The sequence below is a fragment of the Alligator mississippiensis genome, chromosome 5 (genome assembly GCF_030867095.1).
Source record: "Alligator mississippiensis isolate rAllMis1 chromosome 5, rAllMis1, whole genome shotgun sequence".
NCBI lineage: Eukaryota > Metazoa > Chordata > Crocodylia > Alligatoridae > Alligator > Alligator mississippiensis.
In genome coordinates this window covers 201,207,602-201,221,616 of record NC_081828.1, presented here as the reverse complement: position 1 = coordinate 201,221,616, position 14,015 = coordinate 201,207,602, and the positions used below count along the sequence as shown (strand labels likewise).

Below are 14,015 nucleotides of genomic sequence, written 5' to 3'. Positions count from 1 at the left end.
GAATGATCAGGGGCTGGGGGAACGAACAGGGGCTTCCCCTCAGCTCCCTGTTCAATTCCCCAGGTCCCGGTTAGATCCCTCAGATCACAATCATTCCCCCAGCTCCTGGATCATTCCCCCTCGCCCCTGCGACTTCTCCTGGGGCTGTTGGCACTGCCTGCCTCGCTCTGGGGGTGGGGAGGGAGAGGAGGGCAGCCAGAGGAGCAGCTGGACAAGCTGCGGCTTCTCCTGGGGCTGCCAGCTCAAGCTGGGGCTCGTCTGGCTGCTCCTGCCAGCACTGCCTAGTGCCTGCCTGTACAGTCTATGGCCGAATCTCTTGGAATCTCTCAGAATCAACTGGGAGGCTTCCGATTCAATTCGGAGGGATTAATGGGTCTCCCAATTCAATTAGGATTTGGAGATTCAGCTACCGAATAATTAGGCAACTCCACAGTAAACATCTCACGTAGATGCACCCATTGTTACTGAAAATGACTTCAAGATAGTTCGTTAAATAATTAGCCAAAAAATCCTAAGTGATTATCATTTAAATCATAGCTGTTATCATGTAGCAACAGTTACATGTTCTTCAGTGTTAATGTCAACTGTTAGGCCTGGGCATTTTCTAATCACACATCTTGATTCACTCAAACTTACTCCAGTGCAAGGCCGTTGAATTTAATGAAGTTAAACAGGTGAATAGCTGAAGAAACATTGGTAAATCAGTCCATAGATGAAAAGGTATTTACACATTTCACAACGGTATTCTTAATGCTGGTGACAGCTGTGCAGGTAAATCCCTGCAAACCGAGAGGAGAATAGGCATCCTTCCCCTATCCTGCAGCTTTCACATGCTTCATATCTGCAGCTATTTCCATGCAATTTGTTGTCAGAAATATTATGGTAACACTTCAGTTTATGAAGCAAGAATAATGTACATTACTCACACTAGGTATTTAGAAAGGACAAGGGCAGTTGTGACATGAGAAGTAAATATTACACTGCTCATTTCTTTTACGATGGCAAAAGTTTTGCTTCTATTTATAAGCACTTGCCAGTTCTGTGTCTTTTATTTTGTAGTGGCAACATAAAGGGCTTGTGATTACCAAATATTCTTTCAATTTATGCCTTTTATGGTAGTTTAAGAGACAGAGTCCAATTTTCAAATGGCTCAGAGATATAAAATGGAATTGTCTTGAAAGTATTTATATATTTCATTAGACTCCAGTAGAAATTATAATCTAATACATTTAGGTTCAGCTGCCAAACATGTGGTTCTAAAGATAAATCGTCACAAAATATATATAAAAATATGTTTTCAATGGGTAATTGGGATGCACAAGCCTGTTTATCCTATGCTAGGTTGCTCTAGTAGTGAAATGGCTCTTTTGAGAGTTGAAAAACAAGAAATCAAGGGTCTCTATTTGTCTATGATGTATATCCCTGATTATTCAGTTCAAATATCATTTTACCTCTACTTTCATTTCAATGTGGACTCATTAAGTCCATTTACTCATATATTGTACATCTGTCTTGTAAATTTATCTCATTTATTGTAAATCTATTTTAAAAGTAACCAAAATGTACATTTTTTATTTTGAATCAAAGAAATATGAATACAATATCAGAAAAACCTTGCATCTCCATCACTTAACCATTAAAGTTCAGTACTGCACTCTTAAAAACATGTACACAGGTAGGCAAGAAAAATAACCTAAAATAGAAGCCTCTTAGAAGTTAATATTTGCCACATTATACCACACAGATACTGCAAATAATTTTAATCTTGAATCCAGGAGCAGAAATGCAGTAGGCTGATATATCACTATTGGCAAATACTGACTTTTTAATGATGATCACTATTGTGCAATGAGATTTTCTACAACATCTGCAAAACCAGCACCACATTCTGCATTGAGATGCATAGAAAAATGTGCACTCTTGTGTAAGAGCATAGAATACAGCCCTTAGGATCAAACACTAGAAAGTCACTTCTGAAATGAAACAGAGTTAGAAAGGACTATACCAGTTTCTTCTGTGTCGAATAAGGGCTCATACTGCCCTTGATCAACCTGCTGGATTATTACTTCAGTTAAATAGATTCCTATATGGGATCAAAGACATTATGTAGCCTTAAGTATCTCTATTTTCCTTTTGTTTTCTGTCATTAGGGTCTGGAATCTGTAGGAAAGTAGTCTTTCTTTAACTACAGATGAAGTGTAAGACACTCCCTCATCTCCCACCTTGCTCACTCAAACATGGACAAAAGCAGTATACATTATTAATCAGGGTTCAGTGTACCTTCCATTTTGTATATAAAAAGAAAGGGAGCAAATAAGTTATATTCAGAATAGTTACTTTTCGTAAAAATGACAACAGAACATAGGAATCTAACATGAACAGGATTGAAGAAAAGCACAAAGTGTCCACAAATGAGGCGGCCCACCTGTTACCTGATCCACTGCACAAGGCCATTCCCCACACATCAATACATAGAAAAGCAAAGCACAAACTGTACATTTTAGAAAATATCACAATGAGCTGCATACAATGCATCCGATAGTCTTTAGTTTGAGGGTTTTTTTGGAGGGAGAGAGTACACGAGACAACCTATATGGTTTATATCATGGTGGTTTCTGTCTGCATAAAAGATTGAGCCCTTGAATTCCGATGGAGCTGAGAGATACTTTCTGACCCATTTCGAGAAATTGAAGAACTATGGAGTCTGTAATCTCGGCCCACAGTCGTGTTCAAGCACAAGCTCCGCCATTTCCTTTTCAGCTCACTTTGTACCTATGTTTTAAAGAAAATGAACGCTAGCCAAAAGTACTCTCTTTACATGATAAAGATTTGTACACTCAATGGTAGCATGTGACTAGAACAGTTCCTGCTATATTTACAAACAAAATTTAATCAAAGAGCCAAAGAAGAGTTTTTCATCCTACTTTATACTCATCTCCGTCTTCCATCCAAGGACTTGAAAATGTTCTGTTAACAGTAAGTGTTGTGCAAAGCAGGAAAAAAACTAAATTTTAAATATAAACTCTTTAAATGCAGATTGGCAGCATAATTTTGAGTTTAAAACACAAGGCAGGGAAGCAGAATTCCTGGGTTCCAGAGTGATATTTGCTCAAGTCACAATGCCTGACTACATTTCTCCAGCTTTGGCCTAGTTGGAATATTTAGCCTTGCTGGAATATTTAGCATAACTATCTCTCTAGGTCAAGGGTGCTCAACCCACAAGCTTACAGGACAGGTTGAGCCCCTGGCACTGTGTAAGCTGGCCCCCATGGATCCTGCACACTAGATCAGGTGCACAGGGCAGCAAGGGGCCTGATCCTGGCATGCGGAGACTGGCCGGGGCAGCGTGAAGCCCCCAGAGCCCAACCTGGCTGGGTTGGGGCAGCATGGAGCTCCTAGAGCCCAATCCTAGCTGAGCACGGGAGGCACTGAGCTCCAGAGCCTGATTCCAGCTGGGTGGGGGCAACATGGACCCCGGGAGCCCAATCCTGGCTGAGCAGGGGCAGCCTGGAGACCAATCCCAGCTCGGCCAAAACTGTGAGCACCACTGCTCCATGTTGCACTAAGCTCAGTTAATGTCTGCACAGAACTGAAATCCTCAAAAGGAAGGCACTCCATGTGTGCTAAATATTATAATTAATTATATGTTTTATATTTTCTATGTTACGTTACCTTATAACATACCCCTTGTTTTGGGGTAAGACAGGTCCCAAAAAAGAGGTTAAACCACCTACTCAGTTGATTTTTCTTTCTAGTATAATTTTATCTCTCATAGAAATCATCATATAGACCTTTAGAAACATTCTGTAACCTAACCTAACTCAGAATATTCAATTACCAAGAACAACTGACTTTTTCCTATTTCCAGAATTTAAAGTGTATCAAATTTTCAAGTAGAGAAGAAAATAATCAAAAGGGGTTCATCAGCTAGTAGGCAGCTAATTATTATTTGCCTTTACAGGTGTAAAACTGAAGCACAGGTAATTTCAGTGACTAGCACAGTGCATCAGTATCAAAGAGTACTAATGAGATCCAGATCCTAATCCTCTGCTCCAGCAAAGGCATGCACGCCTGTCTTGCACTGCCTGCTGCCTAAAATGTGTTCTACTCTGAAATGTGATTATGCAATAAAGGTACCTTTTTGCTTAGGAAATGTGTCCATGAGTATATTGGTTATCATACAAAATTGGTTAAAAATTCTGAAGAGGAGGATAAATGTGCCAAGCTGTTTACTAAGGGCCAGGTTTTCTAAAGAGCTTGGCATCCAGCCATTTCTATGTCAGGACCTAAATAGATCATTGGTTTTGTAAGGTACCTAAATGAAGTGGCACTCTGCACCAAAAGAGATGCACCAGCTTCACTACATTTAACAACAATTGAAGCTGCTGAATGCTGAGCAATTTGAAAGTCTGACCCATTTGCGGGGGCTGAACTCTTTCACAAGACTGTCTTTAAAAGTATTTAAAAAAGCAACATTTTAAGATAAAATACTAGCCCCAGTGAAGTTTGTTATGACACTCCCACTGGTTTCAAAATGAGCCCAGAATGTTGTCATGTTAAATAATGTTCAGGGATCCTGGTTTTGTCTGATTTAAAAAAAATGAAGCACCACTAGATATATAGCTATATATTAGCAGCATTTCATTTTAATCACGGAAAAATATGGACTTGGGGTTACTTTTTTTAAACCAAAAACTGGGAATTTTTTTTTTAAATCAGAGAACACCAGGTTCCCTGATAATATAGCAAATTTGCTAACACTGCCTTATTTTGGGGGAAAACAGGTCCCAAAAACTGTTTCAACCAACCCCCAACCCAGTCCAATGTTTGTTGCAGCTCGTGTCATTTAATTTCATATAGAAATTACTATATAGGTATTCTTTAGAAAACATGCTCTTGGTGCTTTTAATACTACTGTACAATTCATGTACCAGAATTCTTACATTTATAGCTACCATATTGAAAATACTAGTTAATATCACTGAGAAAAGTGAGACTTACTTCACTGTTCAGAAAGCAGTACAGTACTGCAACAACCAGTCCCTGTAAGTAAATATGTTCATTGGTTAGTGTACAGCAGCAAACTAAACCATGGCATCTAACAAAGTAGACTGTCACCTACAAAAAAGAATTTCTCTCCGACTGCCTCCCCTATAACAATGGTTCTCAACCTTTCTGGACTTGAGGCACCCCTCACTGGACTTGAGGCACCCCTCCATAACTTTTATGAATTGAGTAGTATCCACTTTCAAAACTACTTCATATACTGTAGTGCTTACCTCCTTGAAGAGGGGCTGGATAACAGAGGTGGGGGACTGTCCAGGCAGGGACAAGCCTGAGTCTGCACTTAGCTGCTTATCTCGTCACACCTCACTTATTTCCCTGTATCTTGGGGTACCCTTCAAAGGATCTGTTGGCACTCCACAGTGCCCTGGCACCCTGGTTGAGATTCTGGTCTATAAGGTGCCAACCCTATCCTGCCTTGGGCAAATACTAACCAATAAGACTTAAGAAAAAGGTTTACACTTTACCTGAAAAGAACCCAAACATAACTCAAAAATTATTTGATAGTGATTGGAAATGCGGATGGGAAACACAGCAAAAACCATGTAGTGTACACCAAATAATGGAATCAGCAGCAATGTTGATTTTGCAAGTCTCCTAAGGAAGCAGAGCAGAAAAACTGAGGATTAATGGAGCATCCCTGTAAAGTCTTGTTTAATTAATTTAAGCATTTAATTCATTTTTGTTTAGATAGATTAGGTAAGCCCTGAGATAGTGTTCTCTGTGAACCAGTCTTTTTAATGAATCATTCACATGCACTGACAATTACTGTGTATTTCCTTTTACATTTACATTACTGTACAGTACTCTCAGAACCACAGCTCACAATCTCACCATTAACTGTTAGGGAACTGTGCCACATGTAAGTGGACTGAGTCCATGGACAGGCAATAAATGTGTAGCACTAGATATGTCCTAGTAGCACTACAAAAAGTGAGCATACACTATGGTTGCCCAGTACTACCAGGGGTTAGGTAGGAGCAAGAGGACAAGTTCTCTTTGCCCCTTCTACACCCACAGGCAGCATGTGAGGGGGTAGAGGTTTATTTCTGGCAGCTGCATGTGCCAGGGGAGAGGGCAGGCTGTCTGTGATCAGGCTTCTCTGGGGAGAGAGGGCCCGAGGAGCAGCACCCCACTGCCCCATTGGTAGAGAGATCACCTTTAGGATGACTTCGCAGCCCTGCAGCCAGTGGAATGCTGCCATGACTTCACAGAGCTACATTTCTGTAGTGCTACAAAGTGTCTCAGCATGCTGTCCCCATCTGGGTGTGGCAGGCGTGCAGCCTTAGGGCCACATGCTGTCACCGGTGGCACCAGGTCACAGCCAGGCAGCAACCCCACTGCCAGACTGCTGCAGTGGGTGGAGGGTGCAGCAAACTCTCAGGGTTGCTTCAACAGTCCGGCTGGCACAAGGGGTAGTGTCCCCAGGTACCAATTGGCTGGGCCCCAGAAGCTCCTGGGAGTAAGTAGCCCTGAGCTACTTGCCAGGGTAGCTTTTTATACTGCTGAGGCCAGGACAGATGCTGACCCCAGGCTCTAGCTCTCCCAGGCTGCAGATCTGGGAGGAGCCAGGCAGGGTTATTTTGCCCCAAGTGGCACAATTTGCCCCACACCAAAGTGCATGTCTGGGCACTTGCACCGAGGCAAAAAAGCCCAGCTCAACTTCGTACCACTTCTATCTGAGCTGCTACAAGGCATGTGCCTGCATGTATGGACGTGCCGCTTGGGTGCATCCTGTCCAGCCCTGTGGACTTGTACACGTCCAGCTTTTATAAATAGTCCCTAACCTGTTCCTTTGCCACTGTTGGCTGCTCACCTCCTCCCCAAACTGTGCTGCCAGCTGCAGTAGTCTGGGAGCAGACCTTGCCTGTGAAGACTGAAGTTAAAAAGACATTGAGCACTTCAGCCTTTTCCGCATCATCTGTCACTAGGCTGCCTCCCACATTTAGTAAAGGACTCACACTTTCCCTGATTTTCCTTTTGATGCTGAAGTTCTTGTAGAAACCCTTCTTGTTATCCTTCATTTCCCTTGTGAGCTGCAACTCCAATTGTACTTTGGGCTTCCTGGCTGGATCCAGACATGCAGGCACAAGTAGTTTGTGATGCCACAAAACTTTGCAGTACTACAAACCCACACCCCATGAATTTTAAACCATGCATGGTGCTGCTAATTTGCAGTGCCAGGGCAAAATTTGCTACCAGGATTTCCCGATAACACCCCGCCCCCCCGCCTGCTGCGCCCATCCCTCAAGGAAATAAGCAGCACAAAGCACACCAAAGTGGTGTGTGCCAGGATAAACCTGGAGACAGGGGAGCAGGAAGCCCAGCACTGAGGCAGCTGGCTGGGGTGCAGCGTGCCTTGAGATGGGGAAACAGGCAGCCCTGTGCTGACTGCTTCCTTGTCTCCATGCGTCTCAGTGCAGGGGCTCTGCAGTGCGCCGAGAGTGGGAGCAGGCAGTCCTGAGCTGTTTGCTCCCCCCTCTCCACATGCCGCTCCCTGGCTGGCTGGGCACAGGGTGCCTCACTACAGAGGCTGCCTGCTGGCTAACTCCCCATGCTGAGGCACCCTGTGCCTCCAGCCAGCCCCCCTGCAACACATGGAGCAGCAGGACAAAACTGTCCCTCTGCAAAGCGCATGGGCAGGGGCATTCACTGTGACACAAAGCAGCATCACATTTTGTGCTGCTGCAAATGCACACCCCTGCTCATGTGGATGCGGTCCCTGATTTCATCCCTGCTAGAAATGCAAAGGCCTGGAAAAAACCCAGAAAAATTCAGAAAATAATGTTTTTTTTCATTTTTTTCTGAGGATTTTTTTTCTTTAAAAAAATGAAAAAAATTGAACATTTTTTGAGAAATTTAAAAAATCTCTTATGAAATATTTTCTTTTAGAATGATGAAGAAAATACTTAATACGAGGTGTTCATATATTGCTACCCTTTACTCCCCCAAAATGTTTTGTAATAACTACATAATAGGAAAACCTTTATGTAAGACTATAGTATCAGATCATTACAATTCCTGTACACCGAGGACAAGCAGTACAGTACAACTCTCAAATGTAAGAGCAAGATGCATTTCTACCCCGAGAGGGCACTGCCATTTTCACAAGAGAAGGAAGAAGGATTCAGTGCCTTCTTTGCTTGTGGACTTCCTCTATTGTTGACTTTTGATCTAGAGGTTGGTGGATCTGTTCCTGTCCTCCTGACTAGGCCTCAAAGGACTGGGAGTGGACACTGGCAGCAGCATCCATTCATTCCTGTAGCAATTAGAAACAAGGAGCTTATTGCCCTACTTGCTCAAAAGCCTCAGGAGAGGAGACTGAGCAAGTCTAAAGGTTTTGGAGTTGAAAGGAACCTGCCCCCTCCTGGCCCTGTGACCTTGAGATCCACAGAAGTACAGAAGCAGCACAAAAGAGCTGAAAGAAAGTATATTTCTTTATTGAAAGGTAAGAGTTTAAATTTATCTGAATTCAGTATATTAAACTATATTTTAGCTGAATTGGTGTAATTTTCCTAACCTATGTAATTCATAATTGAATTACTACTAATCTGATGTTTTGTGACAAATCACCCAAGCTTAGCAGTGAGGTGAGGCCTGCAGGGCAGGGAAGTTGTTCACAGTTAACTCTCCTCCACCCATTCCTAAATTTGTACATGCTGTAGCTTAGTGTTTATATAATGCAAGCTAGCCACTAAATTATAATTTTCTTTTTTCTCCCTCAGCAAAATGGTGCACTCTGCAAAAGATCTATAGAAGAGCAAAAGAAGTTATAAAACATGTAAAAGCTACTCATATTGTAGCTGCAGTCTTTAAGAAGAAGCAGGAAGAAAAGAATGCAAAGAATAAAATAGTGACACTCAAACTACTTGGGGTGGAGTGGCAATCTCATTTGAAAGTTTACTAAAAAACAAAGAAGCTGTTCAAGAAATAGTAATAACTGAGGATCTTAAAATACCCAGAAGTGTAAGGACCACTGCACTTGATGAGGATGTCTTCTGGGTCAGCTGCAGAACTCCCTGAAGATTCTAAAGTCAATTTCTTCAGCAATCACTGCATCTGAATGAGACAGTGCGCTTTTGGCAGACATTCCTTACCAAATGGCCCAGATAAAATCAACTATTTTGGGGAATCTAAGTGTATCTCTACTTACAAGTACAGAAGAAAGAAAAGTGAAAGACTTTATTAACAGACGGGAAGAATTTTGTTGTCAACCAATTCATGTTGCTGCAAATGTCTTGGATCCAAGATTCAAAGGCAGAAATGTTAGTGATGATAGCACTGCTACTGCATTTGACTGGATTACAAAACAAGCAACACACTTAGGACTTGATGTTGGAAAGGTACTTTCAAATGCTGCAGAATACAGAACACCTTCAGGTATTTGGTCCAGGAATGCAGTCTGGGACTCTGCCAAGCATATCCCTCCTGCAACATGGTGACAAGGCCTTTGAACAACATAGTCTCTGACTCCTCTTGCTTCTCGCCTGCTTCAGATTTCTCCATCTTCTGCAGCATGCAAAAGAAACTGGTCTATGCTTGGACATACTCACACCAAATCAGGAAATAAACAAACATGTGAAAGAGTAGAGAAGCTTGTCTCAATCCAGGCAAACCTTCAGTTTTTAGAAGCCCATGAAGATGATAAAAATGAAGGATCAGAAGAAGCAGAAATTGCTGATAGTGATAGCTCAGAAAATTAGACTGATTAGAAAAAGTTTCATATAGCAAAATTTGTATTCAATGAGTCTTGGGTTTTTCCCCTCTATTTTCCAAGCTCTTTTTCTAAAAATGAGTGCTTTCTGTATCTGCTTGACACTGTAGAGGAGACTAAGTCCAGAACACATAACTTTCTTTGTTTTACTATAATGTTGATGGTTTCTTCTATTTTCAACTTTAATTTTTGCTTGCTTCTCATAAATTGGCAAAAACTAAGAGATGGTAGGTTCCTTAGAGTTCAGCAGCTTGTAGCTCCATTTGTAACAAAAATTAAAAACATTTTAAAGTAAACTCAATTAGCAAATTTGTAATTATTATCTGAATAAACTATACTTTTAAATGTAATAAACATACCAAACATGATAATTTTATGAGCAAACCAAGTTATACATAATACATATTATACTCTTAAAGTAGCAAAGTGAATTTAGATTTGTAAAGGGCGCTAAGAAAATAAGTATTGTGTATGTTTCAATTTCCCCCCAAACTTCTGTTTTTTTCCTAACACGCCTCCCTCCTCCTCCACCCTCTGAAAAAAAACTTTTTTTCCCCATGGCTTCAAATTTTCTGGAAATTTTACATCTCTAACCGCTGCATGCCTGAGCAATACTCATATACTCCTTCCCTAGTTGTTTGCCAAGTTTCCACTGCTTATATATGATAGTGTTACAAAAGTAAATGAATTAATGGATTTGCAGGACTTGAACAGAATGGAACAAAATCACATTTATGCATCTAAGTCCACTTAGACATCCAATGGATGGAACAGAATCTGGCACTTTGTCTCATATTGCACTTCCATTGTCTCTAATCATTCACATTAACAGTTCTGCTTCCATATATACTGACTGACTGCTGCACTACCTCTACATGCCACCTACCTTTTGAGGAAAGAAATGATCAGGTTAAAATATCTTTATGCTCCAGTATTTTTTTTTTTTTAAGATCATTGGCATTTACAAAAAAAGGAGGCGTTGAAATTTTTTAATTGCTCCATAGGAGCAATGTTTCCATGTGCAGCTAATGTACTATTTCCAAGGGGGTTGCTGAATACCAAAACACCAGCCAATTAAAACTTAACCAGGCATCAGACTAAGAGTGAAGACTGAGATCAACCATGCAAATTGAGTCAGCTGCTAATTAACACCCTACACTCTAAAGGACTCTGATGTCCTACAGAGGAGGCTCAGACTGCTTGGAGGGTACACAAGCTTTTACTTAAGTGAGTAGAAGGATAAAAATATACACTAAGAAAATGAAAAATAATTATGGCAAAGGAGGTGACCACGGCAGATCTGTCTATAAACCGACTACTGTTCTGAGTAATAACCTGGAGACCCCAAAATGTCATGGTTCATGGACTAAGCTGGCCATCCAGCCTGATCAGCTTTGACAGCATTCATTCCACCTCCATAAATAGGATTCATATATTCGTAACTGGCCCATCCCCCTGTAATCGCTGATGGGTTGTCTCCGGACACTGTGGTCTTTAATTTCTCAATTATCAAACTGTGAAGCAAGTCACCTCCATATATAGAGCTATAGGTGAGCTGCTCCTGCAACCTGCTATGTTAAGATATACAGTGGGACTATGGACGAAATATGTGACTTTCATGGAACATGCAGTGCAGATATTTGTTTGCTCTTCTCTCCTGAAGCTTTAAAAGCATATGATATAACATTACTGCATCAAACATACCACACATGAAACATACCATAAAAATGTATAGGGTTTTATTTCCCTCTCGGATCAAATAGCAAATATTGCTTTTCAAAAAAGGATTTCCACAACTTGTTTTCAAAAAGAGAAGCAGAAGCATTTAGTCAGGAGCCCTTATTCAAAAGCCTACAATGTGTGAATCGATGACTTCAGTTATACAGTATTCAAATAAGATTCAGGCACTGAATTGTCATTTTTCCACTGCAAGGTGCCAATTTCAGTTTTAACATAAGCTCTGGACTTTTTGGAATCCTCAGTATATGTGGTTAGAGCCTAGCACAATGGGGCCTTGATTAACAAACATAACAAGTTATAATTGATAAAATTAACAACCAGTGATTCTGCTTATGACCTCTATTCAGCATAACATTTTTAATACATGCTCTCAAAGCTGTGTGAATAATTTGTTTTTTAGCTTGGTGGCTAACCCTAAAAAAAAATAACAACCACAATAACAAATTTAGTTCAGGTTGATCTAAGATGGAAACTTTATTTTATTTGGTAGGGGGAAAAATGCCACATTTAATTTTTTTTTGTTTTACTTCATTTTGGTCCTTTTAACATGTGCGTGAATTTTAAAAGGAAAATATTTTGAAAAATTGAAATGTTGAATTCTGAAATAGTCAAAACAAACCCTCTTTTTAAAAAAAACCTTAAAAAAAACTGTTGAAGAGAAAATTTTAGTCATTTTCAAGTTTTTTTGGATGAAAATATATACCAAATTTGACCAAATAAAAGAATACATTAAAATGCATATTTCACAGAATTAACTATTTGCTTAAAAAGTTTTGACCACCTCTATTTGGGTTTCTGTATGACTCTAACCATGTGTTTACATACTTTGCTGAATCAGTAGCATATTCCCCATGCTTAGAAATAGGTATGATTGTATCAAATACATTTTTCATAGCAAGTGATGGTTGTCAGTAGTGTGCCACACGAGAGTAACTCTGATGTACTATGGGATCCCTAAAATATGTTACTCACTTGTATTGTGACTGATCATTGCCTCCAACATCAGGAGATCTCAACTTCTGAAGTAAAATTCTTATAATACTAATGAAAAGTATAAAATTTGCCTGCAAGAAGAAAGAAATATATATATATATTATACACACACACACATATATATAATTCCAACCCCTTATTTCCATATGTAATACACTGTTAAATGTTAATCAAACTATAGTAGTCATTTCAATATTGAGCCTTTATGTGCTTGCTGCTAGAAGGTATTAACTTCAGCTCTGTCAGATCTACTTTATCTTTTCTGCCTTACTGATGGTTTGTTAAATCTAACTCACCTCTGCATGACCATGAATGCTATTTTCTGAAATAAAGACTGGCAAAAACCTATTATCAGCAACTTTCATTAAAAAAGTAAGTCCTTGGATACTTTGGGGCTTTGAGATGACTTAATGTAATCCAAAGTTACACAAAGACCACGTCTTACAGCTACAACAATCAACAGCTCCCCACACACAATGAACCCATCAGAATCCATGGATCCTCCACATGTCTATCCCAAAATGTGGTATATCTTATCCAGTGGACCAAATGCCTTCATGGAAACCATGGGAGTGAAACTAGGCTAAAACTATGCACCAAAATGAATGCTCACATGAAGAAGATTAAAGATAGAGACTACACAGATATGTGTAGGAGAACAGTTTTCACAGAACTATCCCTCACTTTCCGACCTCACTACGTTTTTGCTCAAGGGAAATTTACAAAACATGTTACAAATGTGAGCCTGGGAATAAAAAATCTTAAACTGATTGGACACTAAGAATCAAGGATTAAATACAGATATTGACTTCATGGCTTACTATATCATATCTACCCTGCTAGTCTTTCCTTATACCATGGGTGATAATGATCCTCTTCCCTTTGGAAAGGTCTTGATCTTCCGCTGATCAAGCTATATTTTCTTGTCTGCTAGCTACCCCTGAGAATTTCTCTCTTCCCCAATTTCACAGCTCTTCAGACTATTTCTAATCTTGCTGTCCCTCCTTTTCTCCTCAGATGAAGAAGAATGCACTGCGCTTGAAAGAGCAACTATACAGTAGGGGTTTAGGTTGTAGCCGTGTTGGTCTAAGGACATAGGCAGACAAGGTTCCTTGGGTGAATTTGATATCTTTTATTAGACCAACCCAAATGGTTGGAGAATAGTTATTAAGCAAGCTTTCGGGTTCAAAAACCCTTCGTCAGGCTAAGGACGCTGCAAGGGTTTTTGAACCCGAAAGCTTGCTTAATAACTATTCTCCAACCTTGTCTGCCAACTATACAGTAGGTACAATAAAACCCATAAAAATCCTTGTCTCAAACATACTTCCTGGAACATCATGACTATAGAATCACTGTTACACTCCCTAAAAAAAGCAAATGTATCCACAGAAATATCAGGAATGAGGTACAGCAGAAGAAGTAAATGACAAAACAGTGAGGCTGATAAGATGTCACTGATCTTAGCTTTGTGGCTGCCTTAAAACTGACAGTAACTTTTGATCAA

The 14,015-nt window shown here is 40.2% G+C and overlaps 1 protein-coding gene across 2 annotated transcripts in view; it reads right to left on the bottom strand.

Annotated features, from left to right (window-relative positions):
- Nucleotides 1–641: 641 nt before the first annotated feature.
- The window catches only part of VIPR2 (vasoactive intestinal peptide receptor 2), a 297,276-nt gene continuing 283,902 nt past the window's right edge, over nucleotides 642–14,015 (bottom strand). For both annotated transcript variants that reach the window (XM_059729178.1, XM_059729177.1), the window contains 4 exons: nucleotides 12,491–12,582; nucleotides 5,532–5,661; nucleotides 5,002–5,043; nucleotides 642–2,772 (listed from right to left, as the gene is read on the bottom strand). In XM_059729178.1, the coding sequence (XP_059585161.1) occupies nucleotides 2,599–2,772; nucleotides 5,002–5,043; nucleotides 5,532–5,661; nucleotides 12,491–12,582 (438 nt within the window). In that variant the 3' untranslated portion in view covers nucleotides 642–2,598. The remainder of the gene's footprint in view (nucleotides 2,773–5,001; nucleotides 5,044–5,531; nucleotides 5,662–12,490; nucleotides 12,583–14,015) is intronic.